Source organism: Salvelinus sp. IW2-2015, unplaced genomic scaffold (assembly GCF_002910315.2).
Source record: "Salvelinus sp. IW2-2015 unplaced genomic scaffold, ASM291031v2 Un_scaffold1526, whole genome shotgun sequence".
Classification (NCBI taxonomy): domain Eukaryota; kingdom Metazoa; phylum Chordata; class Actinopteri; order Salmoniformes; family Salmonidae; genus Salvelinus; species Salvelinus sp. IW2-2015.
In genome coordinates, this window is record NW_019942965.1 from 163,958 (window position 1) to 191,831 (window position 27,874).

The following is a 27,874-nucleotide window of genomic DNA, read 5'->3' on the forward strand; positions in this document are numbered from 1 at the left end:
GGAGGAGGTGTTCTCCAGTGAAGGTGCTACATGGTCAGTGTTAACCACATAATTAATGCTACAGGAGGATAACACAACCATATTACATCAGCCTCCAAACACTGACACACCTTTATACACAATATCATACAGCCAGAGCATAGAGAAAAAGCTTTACTTTACTGGGAGAGTATTAACCGTGTGTGTGTGTGTGTGTGTGTGTGTGTGTGTGTGTGTGTGTGTGTATGCACATGTCAGTGTGTGTTTACATAGGGGAATTCAGCTGTAGATGTGTTGAGTTGTAGATATAAGGGGGGAGCCAGACATTGAGCAGTTGCTCTCTGTGGAGTCCAGGTGTGCATGGGGAGGGCCTCTCCCCTGAAGAGGGGGGGGGGGGTGGAGCTGGTCCCACTCTCTAGTTTTGGTGAGGAAGGAGGAGAGCAGAGACCCCCCTGCTGCTCCTAGCTTCTCTTTTCACCCAACAGCCAATAGTCCTATACAATACCCTGGCGAAAGAGGATAATGAATATTAGAGCAGAACTGCACAGTGTGTGGGATATGCAGTATGTGTGTGTGTGTGTGTGTGTTACCTCGTTACTAGATGTCCAGTTTGCCAGGGATGAGGCTGTGGAGAAGCTGGGCGGACCTGGGGGAGGAGCTAGTTAAGGAGGCGGGGTTATAACCCTGTATCAGCAGGTTCTTGTTRAGGTCTCCCAGGGCTGCAGCACTGCCCGGCTGCAGCCTGGGGTAGGGGGGTGTTTCTGGCAGGGTGGTGAGGTCCAGGAGGTGCTCCAGGGTTCGGGCGTTACTCATGCTGTTTAACGCCTCGCTGACGGGAGAGAAGTCCTGAACGATACCCAAGTCATCCCTGGACACAGGGCTGGGGAGACAGATACAGTGTGAAATATGCCTGTTAACACATGGGATTGTGTGTGCATTTGCATGCATGCATGTGTGTGTGTGCAGCTCACCTGACGTCCATAGACTGTACCCCGTCAGACAGCTCGTCCCCTCCACAGGTCTTTCTCTCCAGGGGGCCCAGCGTGATGAGGGGGGACTCATCCTGATCCAGCTCCCTGCCCTGCCCTGCCTGGCCCCTGTTCACATCACATACACCTGAGAAAGAGAGGAGGGGGTTGGTCACACCTAGTAAGTAACTCAAAACCTGCATGCATTGATAGTCAAGAGTAACACAGAGTAACAATACAACCCTGTCCACCACACGGGGGAGCTCTAACTGTGCCTGCCGCTGAGTCACCCTGCAGTATTTACTGTGTGTGTGTGTTTGTTTATACCTGAGGATGAGGAGTCCGTTTCACTCTTACGCGTCCTCTTCATGATCTCCTCAATCCGCTATGGACACACCACACACACACACACACACACCACACACACACACACACACACACACCACACACACACACAACACACACACACACACCACACACACACACCAACACACACCACACACACACACACACACACGCACGCACGCACACACGCACACACACACACACACCACACACAGAGGAGTTTAGGGACACAGCTAAATGGCAGCATATTCGGGAGTAATGTCTGTGTGTGTGTGTGTGTCGTGTGTGTGTGTGTGTGTGTGTGTGTGTGTGTGTGTGTGTGTGTTGTGTGTGTGTGTGTGTGTGTGTGTGTGTGTGTGTCTGTGTGTTAACCTTCTTCCTCTGCAGTCTCTCCTGCTCCTCCTGTATCTGCAACAGTTCTCTCTCCTGCCTCTTCCTCTCTGTCTCCCTGTAAGCACGCAGACACGCCTCCTCTCTCTACACACACACACACACTTCATTAATTCCCTGAACTGATTAGAATTTAGGAAGCTCTGGGTCAGATATAATATGTAGGATCAGAGAGCAAAAGTAGCGAGTGAACTCACCTGGCTACAGTTTCCTTTTCAGGGCTAAAAGCACAATGTGGCAGATAGAGCCATGTATATCAACCACATAGATCTGAAACTGCTAGAAACATGGCAACATGGCCTTGGAGAGGTCACATATTGACTATCTGTGACTAAACATCTTCGTCACATGCAGCGGTGATGCCCAATGACTGTATATATGAATGGGCAAAGCCATCGCATCATGTGACACCATTCATTCCTATGTAAAGACTCAATAGCGCATTGAAGCCAAATAGTTAAGATGGCGTGTCATGGAGACATAACATGAGCAGTTTAAGCTACTCCAGGAAGTGACGTTGCAGGCTAGCTCAGTGCTGCCCCCTCTCATTGAATAACTCAAGTTGAAGGCCGACCGTGGTACTGCAGGCTACCATTATCAAAGAAATTATCGTTATAACTTCTTGTGTGTGAATTTAAAATAATCTGCTCAAGGACACAAATATGGTGTATTAGAAGCAATCATTGGTACCAAATGTAGTTTTTTATTTACACAAAGATTCACCACGAGGATTGCCATTTTCCCATTCACTAGAATGGATGTTTCTGTTTGCAATGCCTGCAGTACCGCGGTTGGCCTTGAACATCTGTGGCTTCAATGAGAGGGGGCAGTCATTCTCCCCTGGTGTGAAGTTTAAGCCCTGAGCCCTGACCCCTGACCTCTCGGTCCAGCTGATCCTGCATGTCTTTCCATCGTCTCTCCTTGGTCCTTCTCTCCTCCTCTTCTCTGCTCTTCCTCTCCTCCTCCCGTCTCTCTCTCTCCCCCTCCCGTCTCTCTCTCTCCTCCTCTGCTCGTTGTGCCTCTCTCGCCTGCCGCTCCCGCGCCTCCTGCTCTCTCCTCAGATCCTCCTCAGCTCTCAGCCTGCACACACACACACACACACACACACACACACAAACACACACAGTAAATACACAATACTTAGCTTGATCCCCCTGTTCAAAGACGCTTAGACCTTACTTTTTGACATTTTCAGTGGTAATGTTAACAAAGAAAATTTGAATTAAAAACCGGTTCAGCCCCTGGTTCGACCGTGATCTGGCAGAGTTACTCCACCTCAAGAATTCCATTTGACGAAAGGCTCGGCACACGCATACTCAGGCTGACTGGCTCTCGTTCAGGCAAATGACAAATAAGTGCACTCAGGCTATCCGAAAGGCCAAAGTTAGTTACTTTAAGCAGCAGTTCTCTCTCTGTGGGTCCAACCCCAAGAAGTTCTGGAAAACGGTTAAAGACCTGGAGAATAAACCCTCCTCCTCCTCCTCACAGCTGCCCATGTCCCTTAATGTTGATGATGTGGTTCTTACTGACAACAAGCACATGCCTGAGCTCTTTAACTTTTTATGGCTGCATGGGCAGTATTGAGTAGCTTGGATGAAAGGTGCCCATTTCAAACGGCCTCGTACTCAATTCTTGCTCGTACAATATGCATATTATTATTACTATTGGATAGAAAACACTCTCAAGTTTCTAAAACCGTTTGAATTATATCTGTGAGTAAAACAGAACTCATTTTGCAGTAAACTTCCTGTCAGAAAGTGAAAAATCTGAAATCGAGGCTCTGTTCCAGGGCCTCCCTAATCATTTGCTTGAAATCTATTAGTATACATGCACTTCATACGCCTTCCACTAGATGTCAATAGGCTGTGAGAGGTGAAATGGAGTGTATAGCTATTTCTATGGTCAAAAGAGAGCTTGGAATGACATGACCCCAAATTCCTTTGTCCAGGAAGGCGCAGGAAGTACATCAGCATTGGCTTCTGAAAAGCTTTTGTTATAGACGGCTAATATCTCCGGCTTTGATTTTATTTGATAAATGTGACAATATCATCGTAAAGTATGTTTTTTCAATATAGTGTTATCAGATTATKGAAATTTTTTCGGGAGTTTTGGCGTGTTCCGTTCTCTGCGTTTGTTCAAGATGGACAGCTTATCGCCACTTGGCTAGTTTTGCTTGCTAATTCGAGAGGGAAAAAGGACATTCTCAAACCAAACAACGATTGTTCTGGACGAAGGATCCCTTGTGCAAGATTCTGATGGAAGCTCAACAAAAGTAGGACCCATTTATGATGTTATTTCCTATTTCTGTCGAAAATGTGTTGTTGTGTTTTCCGCCTTGAWTTTTGGCGCTGTCTCGCTATAACGTAAGCTGCATGTCGTACTAAAGTTATTTTTAGAATTCTAACACGGCGATTGCATTAAGAACTAGTGTATCTTTAATTTGCTGTCCAACATGTATTTTTTAGTAAAGTTTATGATTAGTTATTTGATTAGATTAGGTGCCTCTCCAAGATTTCTCCGGACAATATTTCTGCATTTTCACTACGTATTCACATTGTAAAACCACGATTTGTGACGCTAAATATGCACATTTTCGAACAAACCATATATGTATTGTGTAATATGATGTTATAGGACTGTCATCTGATGAAGTTTATGAAGGTTAGTGAAATAATTAATATATTTTGCTGGTTTTGTCGCTATCGCTACTGTTGCCTTGAATCAATGTAGTTGTGTGGTTGGCTATTGCAGTAAGCTAATATAATGCTATATTGTGCTTTCGCTGTAAAACACTTAAAAGAATCGGAAATATTGGCTGGATTCACAAGATGTTTGTCTTTCATTTGCTGTAAACCACGTATTTTTCAGAAATGTTTTATGATGAGTATTTAGGTATTTCAATTTGGTCTCTGTAATTGTTCTAGCTGCTTCGGTGCTATTTCCGATTGTAGCTGCAATGTAAAACTATGATTTATACCTCAAATATGCAATTTTTCGAACAAAACATAGATTTATTGTATAACATGTTATAAGACTGTCATCTGATGAAGTTTGTTTCTTGGTTAGTTTGGTTGGTTCTTGGTTAGTTTGGTTGGTTTTGTGCAACTACCTGTGCTGTGAAAAATGTCTGTGCTTTTTGTATTTTTGGTGTGAGCTAACAAATATACGTGGTGTTTTCGCTGTAAACATTTTAAAAAATCGGACATGTTGGCTGGATTCACAAGATTTTATCTTTCATTTGCTGTATTGGACTTGTTAATGTGTGAAAGTTAAATATTTCAAAAAATATCTTTTGAATTTCGCGCCCGCACTTGGACTGGCTGTTGTCATATGTGTACCGACACCGGGCTTGCAGCCATAAGATTAATCACCACTTCATGAAGTCAGGATTCCTATTTAACTCAGCCATGCCTCTTTGACTGTCCAACATTTCCTCATCTCCCACTCCTTCTAATGCGACTAGCCCCGATGCTCCTCCCTCTTTTTCCCCTGCCCCGCTACAAAGTTTCTCCCTGCATGCGGTCACTGAGTCCGARGTGCTAAAGGAGCTCCTTAAACTTGACTTAGACCCTTTCTTCTTTAAGGTTGCTGCCCCTATCATCATCAAGCCTATCTCTGAACTTTTTAACCTGTCTCTCCTCTCAGGGGAGGTTTCCATTGCTTGGGAGGCAGCCACGGTTCGTCCTTTATTTAAACGGGGAGATCAAGCTGATCCTAACTGTTATAGGCTCATTTCTATTTTGCCCTGTTTATCAAAAGTGTTATAAAAACTTGTCAATAATCAACTGACTGGCTTTCTTGATGTCTATTGTTTTCTCTTGGGTATGCAATCTGGTTTCCGCTCAGGTTTCGGATGTGTCACTGCAACCTTAAAGGTCCTAAATGATGTCACCATTGCCCTTGATTCTAAGCAATGTTGTGCTGCTATTTTTATTGACTTGGCCAAAGCTTTTGATACGGTAGACCACTCCATTCTTGTGGACCGGCTAAGGAGTATTGGTGTCTCTGAGGGGTCTTTGGCCTGGTTTGCTAACTACCTCTCTCAAAGAGTGCAGTGTATAAAGTCAGAACATCTGCTGTCTCAGCCACTGCCTGTCACCAAGGGAGTACCCCAAGGCTCGATCCTAGGCCCCACGCTCTTCTCAATTTACACCAGCAACATAGCTCAGGCAGTAGGAAGTTCTCTCATCCATTTATATGCAGATGATACAGTCTTATTCTCAGCTGGACTCTCCCCGGATTTTTTGTTAAATGCTCTACAACAAAGCTTTCTTAGTGTCCAACAAGCTTTCTCTGTCCTTAACCTTGTTCTGACCTCCAATGACCTCAAACAAAGGTAACGTGGTTTGGTCAGAAGAATGCTCCTCTCCCCACAGGTGTGATTACTACCTCTGAGGGCTTAGAGCTTGAGGTAGTCACCTCATACAACTACTTGGGAGTATGGCTAGATGGTGCACTGTCCTTCTCTCAGCACATATCAAAGCTGCAGGCTAAAGTTAAATCTAGACTTGGTTTCTTCTATTTTAATCGCTCCTCTTTCACCCCAGCTGCCAAACTAACCCTGATTCAGATGACCATCCCACCCATGCTAAATTACGGAGACATCRTTTATAGATCGGCAGGTAAGGGTGCTCTGGAGCGGCTAGATGTTCTTTACCATTCGGCAATCAGATTTGCCACCAATGCTCCTTTTAGGACACATCACTGCACTCTATACTCCTCTGTAAACTGGTCATCTCTGTATACCCGGCACAAGACCCACTGGTTGATGCTTATTTATAAAACCTCACTCCCCCCTATCTGAGATATCTACTGCAGCCCTCATCYTCCACGTACAACACCCGTTCTACCAGTCACATTCTGTTAAAGGTCCTGAAGCACACATATCCCTGGGTCGCTCCTCTTTTCAGTTCACTGCAGCTAGCGAYTGGAACGAGCTGCAACAAACACTCAAACTGGACAGCTTTATCTCCATCTCTTCATTCAAAGACTCAATCATGGACACTCTTACTGACAGTTGTAGCTGCTTCGCGTGATGTATTATTGTCTCGACCTTCCTGCCCTTTGTGCTGTTGTCTGTGCCCAATAATGTTTGTACTATGTTTTGTGATGCTACCATGTTGTGCTGCTGCCATGTTGTGTTGCTACCATGTTGTTGTCATGTTGTGTTGCTACCATGCTGGGTTGTCATGTGTTGCTGCCATGCTATGTTGTTGTCTTAGGTCTCTCTTTATGTAGTGTTGTGGTGTCTCTCTTGTCGTGATGTGTGTTTTGTCCTATATATTTAAAAAAAAATCTCAGCCCCTTATCCCCGCAGGAGGCCTTTTGCCTTTTGGTAGGCCGTCACTGTAAATAAGAATTTGTTCTTAAATGACTTGCCTTGTTAAATAAAGGTTAAATAAAAAAAGTATTAAAAAAATACACATATCCCTCTGTACATCCTTCTGACCTGACAAACACACACACACCTCTCCTCCTCCTGTCGTAGTTTGTCCTCCTGCTCTTTCTGTACTCTGGCCAGACGCCGCCTCTCAGCCAACAGTCTAGACGCCTCCTCAGCATCCGTTGTCCCGGCAACGTTCCTGCCTGTGGGCGTACCTGGAGAATCTATGAGGAGGGAGGAAAGGGGAGCGGTGGAGTAGAGGGGGAGTGGGGCAGAGACATAGAGACAGAGGACTCTGGTGTACAGCAGACACTGATGAAAGCAGTTTTCTCTGAAGCATTCTGTTGTCTCCTCTAGGGTGGCTCAGGTTGCAGACTCTCTCTCTCTCTCTCTCTCTCTCTCTCTCTCTCTCTCTTTCTATCAATATATCTCTCTCTCTTTTCCTCCACCCCTCTCTCTCCTCTCAAGGGTAAAGCATATATCAGTGGTGAGTTCTGAACACACCCACGAGCACACTCGCACATGCAATCACACGCGCACACACACACACATCCCTACCTGCCGCCAGGTCTCTGTTGCAGGACTTGGGGATCTTCTTCTCTGCGTCCGGCTTGGAGGACTTCCTCTCCAGGGTTCCATGACCCCTGGCCTCATGGTTGCCCTCGGTTACCGGGGGTCGCTGGCGGTGGGGGGAGGGAGGGTACTGTCCCGGGGAGCAGGGGGATTGGGCACGACTCTTAGTCGACCTCACCCTGTAATAACAATTCACTTTACTTGTATCTTTTATACTACGTAGTAGGTATAGCTTCTTTACAATAAGTATATATTATAATACAAAATAAAAAACAGGAAAACCAAGAAACCTTTTGGGCGTGCCCACTGCTTTGCTATGGGCTCTGGGGGAGGAGCTTCGGGTGGGCGTGGTCGGAGATTCGAGGCGTCTCATTGAAGAGTCAGTCAGACAGGAGGTGGGGCCTCTCTCTGTCTAAAAACACAAAAGAAGAAGTGAACGTGTGCTCAGAATAATAATGTAGTAATATAAATGCATGTACACACATCTATGGTACTGACTGTGGGTGTTCTGGGGGTCTTGTCCTCCGGGGGTCCATTGCTTGCCTTCCTGGAGGGGGAACATTTGTAGGCCGGTCGCTGGGGGCTGGGGGATGCTAAGCGAGGGGACACACCACACACTGCATTGTCATAATAGGGCAGAGAGACAGACWACGAAGAAGAAACACACAAGAGAGAGTCATATTATATACTGTTGCTTGGCAACACACACACCTCTTTCTGGTGAGTGCAGGGAGGCTGAAGAGTTGGAGAGGCGTTTAGTGATTGGCTGGTCCGGGGGTGGTGTCAGGAAGTCACACACTGCAGAGAGTTGCATGAGAAAGAGTCACCCCAGAGGGACAGGAAGAGGTAGGAGTCTTCTTAACCCACAAGTACTAATACTACATTCATATTTTCTCTACCTTCCATGAACTGTACACTCGTTCACTTCCCCTAATGGGGAGGGTTCGGATTGGACTGAAATATGGTGGGAACTCATATATGCATATGACACAAATCACATTACACACACATGACATTACACACAAATCACATTACACACAAACAGGAGACACACAAATCACAATACACACAAAAAGGAGACACACAAATCACAATACACACAAATAACATTACACACAAATCACAATACACACAAAAAGGAGACACACAATACACAGAAATCACAATACACAAGTAACATTACACACAAAAAGGAAACACACAATACACACACATCACATTACACACAAATCACAATACACACAAATCACATTACACACAAATCACAATAAACACAAATCACATTACACACAAAAGAAGACACACAATACACACAAATCCCATTACACACAAAAAGGAACACACAATACACACAAATCACATTACACACAAATCACAATACACACAAATCACATTACACACAAATCACAATAAACACAAATCACATTACACACAAAAAGGAGACACACAATACACACAAATCACAAACACACAAATCACAATAAACACAAATCACATACACACAAATAGAAGACAACACATACACACAAATCACATTCCAGACAATCACATTATAAATAAATCACATTACACACAAATCACAATACACACAAATAGGAGACACACAATACACACAAATCACAATACACACAAATCACTATACACACAAATCACTATACACACAAATCACTATACACACAAATCACTATACACACAAATCACAATACACACAAATCACTATACACACAAGTCACTATACACACAAATCACTATACACATATATTGGAGACACAATAGTAGAACATTACTCTGCAGTTGTTCTTTTTTTAATATATTGATTTATTTATTTAACCTTTATTTAACTAGGCAAGTCAGTTAAGAACACATTCTTATTTACAATGACGGCCTACCAACAATGACGGCCTACCAACAATGACGGCCTACCAACAATGACGGCCTACCATAGTTAGTGAACAACTATTCCACAAATTCACCAAAACATCCGGCACACTGATTGGGCTTCAGTTTGACTTCCGTGTTGTATAGTAAGAGACTAATGTATGTTCCATCTACACTGCATTCAGAAAGTATTCAGAGCCCGTTACAGCCTTATTCTAAAATGGATTCAATTGTTTTTTCCCCCTCATCAATCTATACACAATAGCCCATAGTTCTCTGCAGGTCCTCTCAAGCTCTGCCAGGTTGGATGGGAAGCGTTGCTGCACAGCTATTTTCAGGTCTCTCCAGAGATGTTCGATCGGGTTCAAGTCCGTGCTCTGGCTGGTCCACTCAAGGACATTCAGAGACTTGTCCTGAAGCCACTCCTACGTTGTCTTAGCTGTGTGCTTAGGGTTGTTGTCCTGTTGGAAGGTGAACCTTCGCCCCAGTCTGAGGTTCGGAGCACTCTGGAGGAGGTTTTCATCAAGGATCTCTCTGTACTTTGCTCCGTTCATCTTTCCCTCGATCCTGACTAGTTTCCCAGTCCCTGCTGCTGAAAAACATCCCCACAGCATGATGCTGCCACCACCATGCTTCACCGTAGGGAAGGTGCCAGGTTTCCTCCAAACGTGATGCTTGGTATTCAGGCCAAAGAGTTCAATCTTGGTTTCATCAGACCAGAGAATCTTGTTTCTCATGGTCTGAGAGTCCTTTAGGTGCCTTTTGGCAAACTCCAAACGGGCTGCCATGTGCCTTTTACTGAGGAGTGGCTTCCGTCTGGCCGCTCTACCATAAAGGCCTGATTGGTGGAGTGCTGCAGAGATGGTTATCCTTCTGGAAGGTTCTTCCATCTCCATACAGGAACTCTGGAGCTCTGTCAGAGTGACCATCGGATTCTTGGTTACCTCCCTGACCAAGGCCCTTCCCCCCCAATTGCTCCGTTTGGCCGGACGGCCAGCTCTAGGAAGAGTCTTGGTGGTTCCAAACTTCTTCCATTTAAGAAGAATGGAGGCCACTGTGATCTTGGGGACCTTCAATGCTGCAGAAATATTTTGGTACCCTTCCCCAGATCTTTGTCTCGACACAATCCTGTCTCGGAGCTCTACGGACTATGCCTTCGACCTCATGTCTTGGTTTTTGCTCTGACATACACTGTCAACTGTGGGACCTTATATAGACAGGTGTGTGCCTTTCCAAATCATGTCCAATCAATTGATTTTACCACAGGTGGACTCCAATCAAGTTGTAGAAACATCTCAAGGATGATCAATGGAAACAGGATGCACCTGACCTCAATTCAAGTTTCATTGCAAAGGGTCTGAATACTTATGTAAATAAGGTATTTCTGTTTTTATTTATTTTTTAAATTTGCTAACATTTCTAAAAACCTGTTTTCGCATTGTCATTATGGGGAAATGAGGGAGATAAAAAGTATTTAATCCATTTTAGAATAAGGCTGTAACATAACAAAATTTGGAAAAAGTCAAGGGGTTTGAATACTTTGCCGAATACACTGTATACATTGATACACATGGATACACACACGGATCCTCTAGCACAAAGGAGAGAGGATGGTTTTATGTTAGTGTGTGTCTGAGTACCTGTCTCGAGGGATGGGGGTTGTCGAGACTTCTGCCTATCCTATCAGCTGTGTGTATGTGTGGTTAGACTGCTGCAGGCAGACAGGAAGTATATGAACTCTCTGTTCTGATTGGAAGGAGCTAGTGGACCCCAAGGACCAAAGGGAGACAACATGTGTGGTGAAAACAACCATGTCCATATTCATGCACAGACCCCCCCCCCCCCCATGGCCACACAGGAAGGCAGCAGAATGCACTGCAAAGAACACAGCACACAATCTGATAGGACGAAGGATACTTGGGACAAAATGTAAAAAATGCATGAACATTATTGTGAATACAGACACAATAGAATAGAATAGAATTCTTTATTGCCCCGGAGGAAGAATAAATGTCTTGAACTAGCAATACAAAGCATAACACACATGCAGCCAAACACAACAACTGCACACTAAGGGTATCAGGTGGTCTGTACCGTTCCTGGATTGGTTGGGACTGGCAGCAGAGGCGGGATGATGAGGCAGAGCTGAGCCAATAGCATGAGAGGGCGGGGTCTTAGGGTTACCTGTTAGCAGGTGTGGCAGAGCGGAGAAAGCAAAGCATTACACACGCACCTGGGTRTTGCAATCCTACACACACACCTGAGTATAAAATTATACGTACATATGTACTGTGTACGCACAYCTACACACACACCTATGTGGTGCAATTGTATACATACATACCAATGAGTCTCTGATACAAACACAGACACACACGTGAGACTGGAGCCTGCATGCTACAGCATCAACTGATCTCAGTTCAAATCTACCATCCATCTGCTAGTTAGAACACCAGTGATGTATAGTAATGGTAGAGATCAGTAATTGAAGAAGAAGGGAAAAGGGTGGTGATACTCCCGACTGTACCAGGGTTGTATTCACTGTAAGAGACACTATACAGTAAGATTCTATACAGTAAGATTCTATACAGTAAGACTCTATACAGTAAGATTCTATACAGTAAGATTCTATACAGTAAGATTCTATAAAGTAGGACTCTATACTGTAGGACTCTATACTGTAGGACTCTATACTGTAGGACTCTATACCGTAGGATTCTAAACCATAGGATTCTATACTATAGGATTCTATACCATATGATTCTATACAGTAGGACTCTATACCGTAGGATTCTATACCGTAGGATTCTATACCATCAACACTTCCTTCCACCTCCATCACTATTTACCCCACCTATTTTCTCTCTCATACCTTCTCTCCTCTCTCTCGTCATCTCTCTGGCTTGTCGGTCCTGTCTGTCTGTCTGTCTGTCCTGTCTGTCTGTCTGTCCTGTCTTCTGTCGTCTGTCTGTCTGTCTGTCCTGTCTGTCTGTCTGGTCTGTCTGTCCTGTCCTGTCTGTCCTGTTCTGTCTGGTCTGTCTGTCTAGTCTGTCTGTCTGTCTGTCTCTGTCTGTCCTGTCTTGTCTGTTCTGTCTGTTTCTGTCTGTCTGTCTGTTCTGTCTTGGCGTGTGCGCGCGTTGGGTTAGTTATGATGTGCTTCCAAAAGTAGCCATTGTGACCATCTCACTGAGATGATTTGAAATTCAACGGTGGACATTTTGTATTCCGTTAAAGCCAGGGCTGTCTGGTGCGTTTTAGAGTTAAGAACTCCCATCAGGGTCCTAACCCCAAGATCAAACACTTATTCTCTTCCGCAGGGTGGGGGTTGGGAGGGGCATTGTGTGTCTATTGCATACAGCCCCTCCTCTTTATGTTAACGACTTAATGATTGGGCGGCTTCTCTGGGGCTGCATCATGACAATCATCGCTAGCGTATCATATGTCATTTCCTGGAATTAGACGAGTACATGTTGCATATATCTGTCATCATACCACACAACTTCCTTTCCCTTACAGAAAAAATGTTGTTTTTGGAACACTTCACATGCTGAAATTCAATGTGCTTTTCAAGAAACATCAACAGACAGAAATACATACACAACACACCACATAATACACATACAAACACACACATCGACAGGGTGTACAGTCACGTGCAGGGTGTAGTTTCCAGTGTGGGTCTAGAAGAGGATTCTAGACATGAACAGTAGTTACCAAGTGTGGGTTCTAGAAGAGGATCTAGACATGAACAGTAGTTTCCAGTGTGGGTCTAGAAGAGGATGTAGACCATGAACAGTAGTTTCCAGTGTGGGTCTAGAAGAGGATGTAACATGCAACAGTAGTTTTCCAGTGTGGGTCTAGAAGAGGGATGTAGACCATGAACAGTGTGTATTCCAGTGTGGGTTCCTAGAAGGAGGATGTAGACATGAACAGTAGTTTCCAGTGCTGGGCTCTAAATAGAGGATGTAGACATGAACAGTAGTTTCCAGTGTGGGTCTAGAAGAGGATTAGACATGAACAGTACGGTTGCTCCAGTGTAGGGTCCTAGAAGAGGAGTTAGACATGAACAGTAGTTTCCAGTGTGGGTCTAAAGCAGGCATGTAGAACTGAACAGTAGTTTCATGTGTGGGTCTAAGAAGCAGGAATCTAGACATGAACAAGTAGTTCCCAGTGTGGCACGGGCTAGAAGAGATTAACGACATAACAGTAGTTTCCAAGTGTTGGGTCTACGCTAGAAGAAGTCCTGAGTGTTAAGGGGCTTAGAGTGCATGAACAGTAGTTTCCACGTGTGGTGGTCTAGAAGAGGATCTAGACATGAACAGTAGTTTCCAGTGTGGGTCTAGAAGAGGATGTAGACATGAACAGTAGATTTCCAGTGTGGGTCAAGAAGAGGATGTAGATCATGAACAGTAGTTTCCAGTGTGGGTTAATGAAGAGGATGTAGAACATGAACAGTATAGTTTTTTCCAGTGTGGGGTCTAGAAGAGGATGTAGCACATGAACAGTAGTTTCCAGCTGTGGTTAGAGAGGATCTAGACATGAACAGTAGTTTCCAGTGTGGCGTCTAGAAGAGGATCTAGACAGAACAGTAGTTTCCAGTGTGGCGTCTAGAAGAGGTATGTAAACAAACAGTAGTTCCAGTGGATGTCCAGCAAGAGAGTAGAATGACAGCTTTATAGTTTTCCTAGCTTGTGGTTGTGCTCTATAGACAGTCATAGAGTGTGTTAGTAGTACATCCTGATAATCAGTGGGTACACCGATTTTTCCTCACGGTTCGTGTGATGGATCGAGGGGCATTTGTAGTGACATTTGAACAGGTAATATTTTGTGAGTTTCTCGTTATCGTTATCTTTTGCTTTCATTTCACGATGTTAAGGTAGATGAAGCTGTTCTGATGAAAGGAAGTACGATATTTCTCGTGATGTATCCGCTTACGCTTCGCGACAGTTAAAGGTTTTTCTTTCCAAGTTCAGGGTCTAGTGGTACTATTGACAGGTAATGTCGGTACTGCCCTTCCATCACGATGTATCGGTCTAATTCACTTCGAAAGTCATGGTCATCACTCTACTCGTATGTCAGTACTATTTCTCTCTCACGAAAGTTTGTCAGGCAAGTCTCTACTGGCACACTCGAGTGAATTCTAAAGCACCACTTTCCTTGGAATAATCACCACGCCTCAAGTTTCGTATTTCTCTCAGTCTCTCTCAATGTTTGTGTGCCGTCTCCGTTCCTCCGTATAATCGCGTTCGTCAGTTTAGTTGGACTTCTCCATCCCGACATTTGTTGTAACAACTTTAGTTTCCGCCGTGTGGTGTTCACGAAAGGATTCTAGACATTGAAACCAGTCTGGGCCCGAGTTCTAGTATCGACTAGATACTTTCCATTTTAATCTTACGGAAAGGTGATTATAGAGATTCGAGCCCATATTCGACCTACTGGGTATGTATACTAATACTCAATAATGAATTTTGCGTCCGTTCGATTAGTACACTTCCGCTCGATCGAGATATTTATTATTTGCTAATACACACACTCACTAGTCAATCAATATTATAAAAAACAAGCACACTCAATCTCGATTATAGCTAAAGAATATCTGTCTCTAGTTTATTTTTAGTTTAAGGATGTGAGGTTTTGCATCTGAGTTATGTGAATGTTCAGTGTGCTGTCTCTAGATATCCTTTTGATTATAGGCCTCAAGTTTGTAGTTAATTACTCTTCCCTGTATAGTTTATAAACTCACTGTCGCGAATCAAGTTCTTTTAGGTTTATAGATGTTCTGGCTTCGTCGTGCGAGGTTGGTTAATAGTCTTCTAAAGTTTGAGTTAATCATCCGCGTTCTGTCAGAGTATTTTTCATGTAGTAATCGATATCCTCCTCAGTGTATTGAGAAAACAAAATATCCACCCTCGCAATCTCTTGTAATTATCTCACATCCTTCAAGTAAATCAACGATCTACAATAGTATAATATCACTTCGTCAGTTCAGTTACACCACCTCTTCTCCTCTCGTTACGTTCCTCTACGTAAACTCAGCCTTAATGGCCCTCCCTCTAAGGTTCCTTACTGTATTACTACTCTCTTCTTCATTCTTACTCCTTCTAGCCTTAACACCTCACTCACATGCATACTAATTATACTCTTCGTTTAGACAATTCTACTCTCATCCAGTTTCACATAGCTATTATTCTATATCCAATATACTAGTTTAGTCAACATCTCTATCCTCGTTCTCATCCTCCGTCCTATCACTCTCACCTTCCATCCTCATCCTCTCATCACATGCTTTTTGCGATGTTCTGTCTTCCGTTGCTATACAACAACGTCCATTTCCTTCACTCTTTAAACTTAGGCTCTCAAATTCTTCCTAATCTCTTCCTACTCATTACAATCTTTCGCAGATTATCTCTCTCTGGCTCGGTCATGCTTATCTCTCAAGTCGCGACGTTGGTTCGCTCCTTCGCCTCATATAGGTCGGTTCCTCCACTAGTGCTTAAGTTTATCACCTCTCTTCACATGTAGTACGTTTAGTTCATCTAACCGTCTTCTCGGGCGATGAGGGATCCTATTATGATACATTACATAATTTCCTCTCTATCAGTAATCGGTTCACTACATGACGACAGTTTCTTCTTCCTGGTGTTGGTGTCTTCATCTTCCTAACTTGCTCGGGCGCTCCTTCCTCTCCTACCAGGTAGATATCATTAATCTCTTATTGAGCATTACGCACAACAATTCCTTCTGTGTGCCCTCCATCGATTTGCACCAGTTAGGCTTCACATCATTCCATCCCTAGTTTCTCGTAAAATCATCTCTCTTAATGAAAGTTCTCAAGCGTATCAATAATCCTTCCGTCTTCAGTCAATACTGGAGTGTAGATACGCCATCTCTCCGGCTTACGTCATCTATCAGGATTGCGGCCACCGGTTCCATCCTCAATTCTCTCTCCCCACCCTTCCTCACGGTCTGTCCATCTCCCACCTCTCTACCACTATTTAACTATTCTTCTCCTCTACGCCTCTCATCTCTACTCTCTCAATTGCAATCTTCCTTTACCGCTTTGATTGCACATGATGTGTAAACAGTGGTACATGATATGCTCAAGCTTACTTTGGATATTTACAATATGTGAAAAATACTAACTGAAGATTCCATACCACATTGTCAAATCGGTGAGATCACAGCAACATTAACAATACACAAGCGGTCATATTCTGTAATAACCATACATTGAACATAACAATAAGCAATACAGTAAGTACATTGCAGGTTGATTGGTCTGTAAGACTTACTGCTATCCTCACTTAGTGGCAGCAAGCAATGTGGTGCGCTGCCAACCCACAGCTCTCTGCGTCCTCCCCCCAACCAAGGATCAGCCAAGTAAGCCTAACTCCTCATCGAGAGGTCTTTGTAAACTGAATAGAGATGGTTCTAAAATTGGGGAAATGAGTCTATCTCTCTAATTTGTTTTGTAATATTTTTAACATTTTGTCAGGAAATGTTGCAAGCTCTGTCTCAGGTTTGGGTCTGTGGTCAGTGAGGATTGCACAAGCCATTGTCCTCTTACAGGGAGCCAGGTTTTCCTCTCCTGTGTCTACCTTCAAATGGCAAGCTGTTGCTCAATGAAGCCCTGAACTTTGTCCAAGGTTTTTCTTAAGCGTTTTGATACATAACTCATGGTAAAAAATTAGTAGGCCACGGTGTAACACGTCGGATTAGTCACGCAAAGGGCCCAGATAGGGCAGGGCTGAGCTCCAAAGTGTTGCTGTGGTCGGGTGAGGGCATGTGTGAGTTTTCTTCTTTCTCTCTCTTCGGACCTCCTCTGGCGTAACGCATCGAGGATTTACTCGGGTGCGTGTGGTCCTATACTACTTCCAGCACGTTCGACCCATCATCTCAATCCCATCCTTTTCCCTCCACCGCTCAAATCTAGGTCCCCAGAATCCTCTGCCTTTTTATCGTTACCAATGCTCATCTCAAATGGATACCCTGACGGTCCTCGGTTTCCTACACAACTCTCGTATCTCTCTAGTTCTCACCTAACTACCTCATCGGTCAATTACATCACCTCATCGTAAGTTCTTCTCACTAACAACCCCTCCTTACCCTTGAGACAATATTTTCTCTACCACACCTCGAATCGGCTCTCTCTCCCTCCCTCATCATCTCCTCATTTCATCTCTCCTCTTCTCCCCGACCTCGCTTCACACCTCTACAATTCCTCCTGCTGTCATCTTATCTAGCCGTCTCCCTCTTACTTTCTTAGTCAGGTCTCCTATTCATCGGATCTTACAGCAACCGTGGCCTCGACCTCCGGACTCTCTTCCCTAACCCTCCTCCTACTAAGCTGCGTGATAAGTCCTTTCTTTCGTCTCACAAACTGGTTGGGGTTACCTTCTCACAGAAGAAACTGGCCTCTATGCGAGAGACTGGCTACTTTCCCACAACACAGTTATAAGACAGGTGAGCATGTATATCCATGACGAGGTCACATTTTAATAGACAATAAGTCGAGTGAATCTTGAAGTAGTGGTAGCTTCAGGGTACGTGACTTGAAATGAGAGAGGAATGGGGGGGACTGTAGTGATCTGTCTCCGGTAAATGTACTATCCAAGCCATCTGTCGTCTCTTATCGTAGACTAATAGAATCTCAGTTAATGCAGGTACAAGAGCCAGGAGTTAAATCTCCACCAAGAAATACAGATCACTGAGAGATGAGGAATATGGTAATCAGACGGTAGTGGACAAGAGTCGAGTAGTTGGGGAGGAAATAGACGATTGAGGAGGCGCGAGTGGCAGAGAAGATGTAAATATAAATACGAAAATCACGGAAAAAAGGCCACTCCGCTACCAATTGAAAGTGTAACAACAAGCAACGCTGTTTTATTGGTGAGGCTCCAGGGAACTAGTCACTTTAAATTATGCGATTCAATGGGGTGGGTCCGTTGATTAGTGAATCCCATACTAGTAAGATAGTGATAGTTTGATAGTGTGGTGCAGGAGAAAGTGGGTGGTGTGGTGTGTGTTGTGTGGTGTTGTTGCACTGTCTTAGAAGTGAGTGTTGTGTTGAGTGTGTGGTAAGTGTTGGTTGCTGTGTTATCCGCCTCGTCTAGAGATAGGAATGCTGTTGTTGTCGAGTATGAGTGATGAGATTGTGGGTGTGTAGAATGTGTCTGTTGTGTAGGTTGTTGTGCTGAGGTGTGTGGCGTTAGTAGGAGGTATTGAGAAGGTAGATAAATATCTTTCTAAGACGAAGGGAGGTTGTGTATCCGTTATATAAAGCGAGAGGAGGGGTGGGGAGGGCTGAGACTGGGAGGTAGGATCCGGCATAGGCTTGGAGTCATCTCCTATCTTATTACTGAGCTTATCTGAAAAAACTAATTAAACTACTCCCGATACTAGAAAGATACAGTATTCCCATAAATCGTTGCTAGGAGAATGAGAGAGGAAGGGGAGGAAGAAAAACGAAGGGGAAGCGAGGACGAGTGATAGTAAGGATGAACGGAAAATAGAAAAATACTATCCAGTATCATATAGATAGAGCGGAATGAAAAGAAGAGGTTACGCACTGTCACTGAAGACGAAGAAAAAATAGGATACGTTTGTAGAACTGAGCAACGTGAACGAGGCGAGTGAGAGAGAGTAAGAGAGAAACAGACCGCTGCCTAAGATGGGAGCGGCCAGACCCAATGACATGTACAAGCAGTGAGGATAGGTTAGAAGAAGGGAGAGGGGGGATTAACGAGGAGGGAGAGGGGAGGAGTGAGGAAATAGAATAAAGAGAGACTGCACTCTGCAGACTCTTAAGAGTAATCGAAAGATTTCATGTAACTCAGATGACAGACCATCAGACCAAGCCGGCTGGAAGCGGAGTATGAGACGAAAACGCGAAGCACGTAAACATTTATCGTGAGAAAGTAAAAGAGCGACAGGGCTGAGGCAATAGCACTTGACAATCATTTCATGCGATTCAGGTGCCGACACACTGGTGTTAGAACCAAATAAGCAAGCATAGCTCTATCATCTGATGAAGTCATATCACACTCGGAGAGGTGACTGCGAGTCGTCTCAGTAGCGTAAACAGGCCTTGTCGGTGAGGAGAGTTGCTGATACTATTATCCACCGTTGTATGAGAGAAAGCACAGTACACGCAATCAGGACACAGACCTTTGAGGAGGAACCCTGGCTGAAAAGAAAAGAAGGACCAGGAAAGACTAAGAAGAGGAGGGCAACAGACAGAGTATGAGGGAAGGTGAGACATGTCAAGAGCTCACTCCTGATGGCAGAACCCGCCTAATTATACAAGAGCCCTGTGAGAGGAGCCGTCAGTAGTGCAAGAGATACAACGCTCTAGAACAGAAAGGTGTAATGATACCACCATAATGCCTCCACACCACGCAAGATGCGCGCGGCATGCGGAAAGACGCAAACCGTGAGCATAACACTCCACAACAAGAGTATGGTGAAAGAGGGGTAAGTTACTGAAAACGTCGTATAGAGGCATGGAGCGCGAGGAGGGGAGGGGTGAAAGCTTTGGACTATGAAAGCGCGGTATCTAAACAAACACAAATGGCCCATCAGGAGTTTGAAGTAGGTAGTACGTACCTGAAGCTGAGGAGAGCTGGGAAGGGCGAAGGAGCATGAAGTATGATCTGTGAAAAAAAGGGAGGGGGCTTATGGAGGATGGTAGTCTGTTACGGAGAAGGAAATGTTGAGAAATATATGAAGTGAAACGGTAAGGGGACATAGGAAAATAATGAGCTAAGGTAGAGGGGGAAGGGGAGGTGAAATAGCGGATGTATTAATGTTTACTAAAAAGGACTTGAAGCAGGACAACAGGGTTTATGTTAAAGAGCGACTAGAAATCAATGAAGAGCAGACGAAGATGAGATGATATAATTGGAAAACTGAACGTAGAAGATGAGAGAATACAGGAAAGAAGATGTCGTAGAGAGGACGAGATTGAGCAGAAATGTTAGAGTGGAGGGCACAGGTAAGGAAATGTAAACGTAGGAAACACTTAGGACGCGAGAGCACAGAGAACTAGACGGTGAAAAGACAAAAATATATTAAATCCAATCATAAAAGAAATAGTAAAACACTTATGAAGCAGAAGAGAAGAGCGAATAATAAGGTCACTCAGGCATCATATGAGAGAAACCCAAGCAACGGGTGAATTGGGAGGGAGGAAGAACGTCCACCGAAGTATTACGCAGAGCGCCATAGGTAAAGTGAGAAGGAAAGCTTGGGAGAGGAGAGACAGAGAGACTCTAACTACTCCTAGACTGGATAATAAAAAAGGAACCTCGACAATGAGTAAGACGTGAATGAAAGTAAATATGAAAAGAGAGACTCAGGCGGAGACGGGTACGGAAGCAGGAGAGGAGGGGATAAAAAAATCATCCAAATACGAATGAGCCTAAGAAGGCAAGAGGAGGAAAAGAAACGGCCGAACGTGGATGGGGGCGGGGTAAGAGGATGACAAAGCTACGACGCGTATGAAGAAAACACGCTAAAGAGTTATATAAAGCACACGTCATACCGAAGAGATCGGCCGGACGTGGAGAGAAGAAGGGAAAGAGTGAGGGAGGAGCACAAACTTCAAACTGAGAGGGAAGAAAAGCTTAGCGAAGAGGCAGAATAACGCCAATCTATGATGAGAGAAAGAGAGTCGTTAGGGGTATAGCATCGGAAGAATAAGCAGCAGTCATTGAGGAGAAGAAGAGCCTAAAGCTTACATAAACACACCTACCATAGGGAGAAGACGAGAAGGAGATAATGGAGTAGGAGTAGATACCAGCATGCAGAGGAGAGCATTGACCCACGATTGCTAAAACCAACCTAAGGAAGTAAGATAGGCTTAGTTAAGACGTGATGCGGTGTTAAAATGGGAACCACTAGAGGCGAGACGGAGAGGGAAGGAGATCCCGCCAAGTGGAGATAGGAACCTCTTAGATGAAGAACTGCGATATGGTGAGGAGTAGGGAAAATGAAAACTAAGAGACTGAAAGAGCAATAGAAGGTAATTCTCAATCACGATACACTATACCGGTTATAGAAGGAAAAGAAGAGATGGGTAGGAAGATCAGAGAGAAGCGAGTAATGACCGGGAAGCATAAATACGACCCACCGGAGACGAGATATGAAGTGTGACGGAAGGACGAAGAGAGGAATTTGTAACGAGCCACAGAAGTTGAGCCAGAAGTATTAAACCTAAAGTATCGGGTTGAAGGAAGAAATAGATTGACTAGAAGGAGCGAGAGAATATTACTCGAAGAACTCGAGGAGAGGGTATCACATAATGAAAGACTGAGGAGAGAATATATAACTCACCACTGAGCTGAAGGAGTGAGAGACCTTTACATTAGCCATGAGAAATCCTGAGGTGGGGAGTGGATATTGTAAAGGTAAGCCACAGGAGACGAAGGAAAAAGATTACTAAATACTGAGGAGAGACCAGAATATACCCAACTGCCAGAGAATATTACTAAACCCCAGAGAGATGAGTAGTACTTTAAGAGCGGTGAGAGGAACAGAAGAGAGAGTACAGTACTGGGAACTGAGAGAGTATGATACTGGAACACTGAGAGAAGAGTATGTATCTGAAGTAGACCTCCGTCATGGAGGGAGCGAGAGTATGTCAGTAACACTTATGCGAGATACCGCTGAAAGAGAATATTTTAAAGCTCCAGAGAGTGGGACGAAGGAGCGTGACGAGAATATGTAGAACCGAGATAACCCTGAAAGGAAGAAGAGGAAGTGTGGAGTGCTGCGCAGTAGGAGGAGTAGTATGACGGAGCTGGGACCTAAGCGTTGGGAGGATACCAGAGGAGTATGGAGGAGAAAGTGTGATAGTTGAAGGACAGGCATGTAGGGTACAGTAATTTGTCGAGGGAAGTGGGGGACATACAGGGGATAGCAGAGGACTGGAGAGAGGGTACTAGTATGAGAGAGTTGGGGGAGACTTGAGAGAGAGTGGACGTGAGGACAATGAGAGGGATTAGTAGAACGTAGGAGGGTATGGGGAGGAGAGTGATGACGTACGATGAGTAGAGGAGAGTGGAGGGAGGATAGATGAGAGTGGGGAGGTCGCGTGGGGACGAGAGGCTGAGGAAGAGAAAAGTGGTAGCCCTTAACATGGTATGAAAGTAAAGAACGTATTGCACGCAAAATATGCAACCCTGGGAGAGAAGTTAGTTATTAAAGGTGACAGAGAGATTAACTGCACTATCTGAGGAACTATTTACTTAAACTGGGAATATTTATGTGCATGGAACGATTCTAGCTATGAGATGAAAGGCAGTTTATGTGAGTATAGTCGCGTCGGATGTGCTTACGTTAGAACCTAAGCGGAAGAGTTTTGTTGAGAGAGCGGAGGATGATGATAAACTTACAAGTGGCAGAAATTATATGCGAGATGAGGATAATTATAAAGCTAAACAATTCATGATGTCTGTGCCGGACCACGTTTACTAAATCTACATAAAGCTCTAGGAAGTAAGAATATATTATAACCCGATGTGTGTGAAAACTTGAGAGCATGACAGTATAGAAAATTATAGCCCTTAAACCTGAGATAGGATCGTTTTGATGTAGTTGTGCCTTGTGTGTGTTTGAAATGTAGTGCTTGTTGTGTGTGTTGTTGCAAGTATCGTCCGGAAAACGCTGGTTTCTGAGATGAAACTGGCTTGAGCAAGAGAACCCACTCTACTTTATAATACTGCAGTGATGGTAGTGATGTTGTGTGTTAACTTTAAATATGACGTGGTAGGATGTAAGTAATTTCTCCTAGCATGGTAGGTATCAGTCATGGGAGAAGAGTGTTTCTTAACAGTCCTGCTAAATAAAAGCGTGAGGAAGAGTCCAGCCTAGATACATTCCCCACAGAGGTCACTAAAATCATACACGAGCAAGAGTATTACATAACATCCGTTTTTGCATCACTAAACAACACCTGGAGAAATAATAACTACACACAAATTAAAGAATCGCATTGGGCTAAGAGATCTAAAAGGTGTAAATTGGAGTTGATGAGGGATCATAGCAACTAATATCTGAGAGATTATATTATCATACAATACTGAGGAGATATGTGCGACTAAAGAAGTAAACCTAGCAGAAGCCAAATATTACTCACACGAGTTACCATTTGAGTTGGTGAAGGGTATTGAGCTTGTCTCTATCTATCCAAGAAAGCAGGAAGACTGTTGGGGGCATCAAACTTAGAGGCTTAACGAGACTCTAAATATAAGACTGGAATGGAATTAAATATGAGACTGCTGGAGAGTTTACTCTGATGAAGCATGGTTCTGAATGCGAGCATCTATTACTGGGATTCGCAGCAGCATTTCATCATAAGTCTGGATTCTTACTCCGTGCAGTACGCGTTAGTGGTAGTGATATTGGATAACTTATGAAGATAAAGGTATGCTAAATTCCTGGGACGAATTATATATTTTGTAGTTGTAATAGTACGTTGATGGGCGGGTGAGATCGGTGTATTATCTTAAACCCAAAAGCGTTAGGGGAGGCTACTGTTCGAATGAGAGAAATTATGAAAGACGTTGTGGAGGGGATGCACTACAGGATGGGACGCTAGTGAGTACCAGAATGACCAAACCTGGAGAAGAAATGAGCAAATAGTGGATCCGAAAGACACTTACATGGAGCCTATAGATTGAGTACCTGTAGGTAGACAGTGGCTATAGTGATACATGAAGAAGATTACCATATTCCACCAATATTTAATACTCAACGACACAATGGTTTGAAGAGTAAAATCGGAGAGATCTATATCAACCGGAATGGCACAATGATGACTATACAACACGAGGTCGCTAGAGCATGTGTTCGGTGCAACTGTAAGAGGCGGTTTGCAGGGGGGCCGCCTCCTTGCACGGATGGTATGAAATACATAAACTCTGAGACAAACTATTACGTTTTACCCAACTACCCGGCACGGAACATTTATCAACCACATACCCCGACTTGAGCTCCGATAATTCCACCTCCGTCTTCTGGGACTCTCAGGCAAGTCTATATGGCCCCACCCATAGCAGAGTAGTATCACTAAGCAAGATAGGCCTCAACGCGTCAAGATCAAATTCCATACGAGAGTCCCTCACGCGGTATCAGAGACCTACCGTTTTCACTTTGCCTCCTCCACTGGGTAGCTAGAGAGAAATTCTCTACTCACGTAATGGTGAGTGAATGGATGTGTAGAATCCTGCGTAAAACGTATGGAGAGATATTACTATCCGTATGATGCTGTGGGAGTGGGCCGAATTATTACATTTGAATCATTACATCGGTATAATAGATCCACGGTAGAGATAGGAGTCCTTACGGTACTAAGAAGTCCTATGTATAGAGAGTCCGTACGATGTATAAGAATCCACCTGACAGTAGAAGGTATAGTTCTTAACGCGTTAATACGGAAGGCACCTAAGCAGGTAATTAAAATAGGTAAGGAGAAAATGCTTGATGTAGTTGGAGTATAGTAGAATGTGCGCGCCATGATGGAGAATACAGTATATAGAAACCATAGTGAGGATATGATGAGGATTCACATGGTATACTGAAGACACTATTGTGTAATTATAGACGTCGGCGTACAGGTTCAATTATCGAGTTCTCTTAACTGTATATAGGGCGTGACTAGAATCTAACGGTAATAAGAGTGCACTATCGTTTATAGAATTTCCTAAGGACGTGTATTTAAGACAAGTCTCCTTCGTAGGAAGGGAGGAACCACGGTTATATAGAGCCGTACCACGGTATATTTCAGGCGTAGGAAGTGGCTAGGGCATTGTTGATATGAATTTCGACTCAGTGGCTGAGTAACGTGGGCCTATACGAGAGATACTTGTGCGATATTGCATCCTATGGTATACATGAGAAGTTTCTACGGTCATAGCAGTCCTATGTTAGGTGAAGCTTCACTCATTGGATATATGGAATACTTAAGTAGGTAATACATGATCTGCTAGTGGATATGTCGAATCAGCTCCTATGTAATAATAGAAATCCTTTACGGATATATTATTGTACTGGAGTCCTACGGTTATATGAACCTACGGTATAGGAGAATTCCTTATGGGTGATATGGTGTATTCAATGGAGTTGAGATTAAGACGGGAATCCTAGTGGATAGAATCCTACGGTGTAGTAGGGAGTCCCTTGATTGGTAAAGATCCTAATGGGTTATAAAAGGTAGATGCCTATTGGGTGCCATAATATAGAAACTCCGGCTGACGAGTTTATATTAAGGTCCTATGTATTTAATGGTAATATCTATCAGGTAGGGTGACATAGCCTCTGGTTAATCGAAAGTTGGTTCTAACGAGTAAAGGTGAGAGGATCGTAACGGTATAGAAGCTCCTGCACGTAGGTAGACCCTACTATAATGGTCATATGTATGAATCCTGTATAGAGATTAAGATACTATGGTTAGAATCCTACGGTATAGAGTCCTACAGTATAGAGTCCTACAGTATAGAGTCCTACAGTATAGAGTCCTACTTTATAGAATCTTACTGTATAGAATTTTACTGTATAGAATCTTACTGTATAGAGTCTAACGGTATAGAATCTTACTGTATAAGAATCTTACTGTATAGTGTCTCTTACAGTGAATACAACCCTGGTACAGTCGGGAGTATACCACCCTTTTCCCTTTTCTTCAATACTGATCTCTACCATTACTATACATCACTGGTGTTTAACTAGCAGATGGATGGTAGATTTGAACTGAGATCAGTTGATGCTGTAGCATGCAGGTCCAGTCTCACGTGTGTGTCTGTGTTTGTATCAGAGACTCATTGGTATGTATGTATACACATTGCACCACATAGGTGTGTGTGTAGATGTGCGTACACAGTACATATGTACGTATAATTTTATACTCAGGTGTGTGTGTAGGATGCAATACCCAGGTGCGTGTGTAATGCTTTGCTTTCTCCGCTCTGCCACACCTGCTAACAGGTAACCCTAAGACCCCGCCCTCTCATGCTATTGGCTCAGCTCTGCCTCATCATCCCGCCTCTGCTGCCAGTCCCAACCAATCCAGGAACGGTACAGACCACCTGATACCCTTAGTGTGCAGTTGTTTGTTTGGCTGCATGTGTGTTATGCTTTGTATTGCTAGTTCAAGACATTTATTCTTCCTCCGGGGCAATAAAGAATTCTATCTATTCTATTGTGTCTGTATTCACACATATTGTTACATGCATTTTTTACATTTTGTCCATAGTTACCGCTCTACCTTCAGATTGTGTGGCTGTTTTCTTTGCAGTGCATTCTGCTGCCTTCCTGTGGTGGGCCATGGGGGGGGGGGGGGTCTGTGCATGAATATGGACATGGTTGTTTTTCACCACACATGTTGTCCTCCCTTTGGTCCTTGGGGTCCACTAGCTCCTTCCAATCAGAACAGAGAGTTCATATACTTCCTGTCTGCCTGCGCAGTCTAACCACACATACACACAGCTGATAGGATAGGCAGAAGTCTCGACAACCCCATCCCTCGAGACAGGTATTCAGACACACAACTAACATAAACCATCCTCTCTCCTTTGTGCTTAGAGGATCCGTGTGGTGTATCCATGTGTATCAATGTATACAGTGTATTCGGCAAAGTATTCAAACCCCTTGACTTTTTCCAAATTTTGTTATGTTACAGCCTTATTCTAAAATGGATTATACTTTTTATCTCCCTCATTTCCCCATAATGACAATGCGAAAACAGGTTTTTAGAAATGTTAGCAAATAAAAAAAATAAATAAAACAGAAATACATTATTTACATAAGTATTCAGACCCTTGGCAATGAACTTGAATTGAGGTCAGGTGTGCATCCTGTTTTCCATGATCATCCCTTGAGATGTTTCTACAACTTGATTGGAGTCCACCTGTGGTAAAATCAATTGATTGGACATGATTTGGAAAGGCCACACACCTGTCTCTATATAAGGTCCAACATGTTGACAAGTGTAATGTCAAGAAACCAAGACATGAGGTCGAAGGCATAGTCCGTAGCTCCGAGACAGGATTGGTGTCGAGACAAAGATCTGGGGAAGGGTTAACCAAAATATTTCTCTGCAGCATTGAAGGTCCCAAGATCACAGTGGCCTCCATTCTTCTTAAATGGAAGAAGTTTGGAACCACAAGACTCTTCCTAGAGCTGGCCGTCCGGCCAAACGGAGCAATTGGGGGGAAGGGCCTTGGTCAGTGGAGGTAACCAAGAATCCGATGGTCACTCTGACAGAGCTCCAGAGTTCCTGTATGGAGATGGAAGAACCTTCCAGAAGGATAACCATCTCTTGCAGCACTCCACCAATCAGTGCCTTTATGTGGTAGAGCGG

The 27,874-nt window shown here is 43.9% G+C and overlaps 1 protein-coding gene across 1 annotated transcript in view; it reads right to left on the bottom strand.

Moving 5' to 3' along the window:
* The window catches only part of LOC112071125 (MAP7 domain-containing protein 2-like), a 34,564-nt gene continuing 6,690 nt past the window's right edge, over nt 1-27,874 (bottom strand). The window contains exons 4-15 of the mRNA XM_024138594.2: nt 11,611-11,734; nt 8,350-8,436; nt 8,137-8,231; nt 7,929-8,050; nt 7,624-7,817; nt 7,151-7,289; nt 2,561-2,762; nt 1,665-1,769; nt 1,275-1,332; nt 951-1,095; nt 570-859; nt 1-485 (exon numbers count right to left, since the gene is read on the bottom strand). Coding sequence (XP_023994362.2) covers nt 577-859; nt 951-1,095; nt 1,275-1,332; nt 1,665-1,769; nt 2,561-2,762; nt 7,151-7,289; nt 7,624-7,817; nt 7,929-8,050; nt 8,137-8,231; nt 8,350-8,436; nt 11,611-11,734 — 1,554 coding nt within the window. The 3' untranslated portion in view covers nt 1-485; nt 570-576. The remainder of the gene's footprint in view (nt 486-569; nt 860-950; nt 1,096-1,274; nt 1,333-1,664; nt 1,770-2,560; nt 2,763-7,150; nt 7,290-7,623; nt 7,818-7,928; nt 8,051-8,136; nt 8,232-8,349; nt 8,437-11,610; nt 11,735-27,874) is intronic.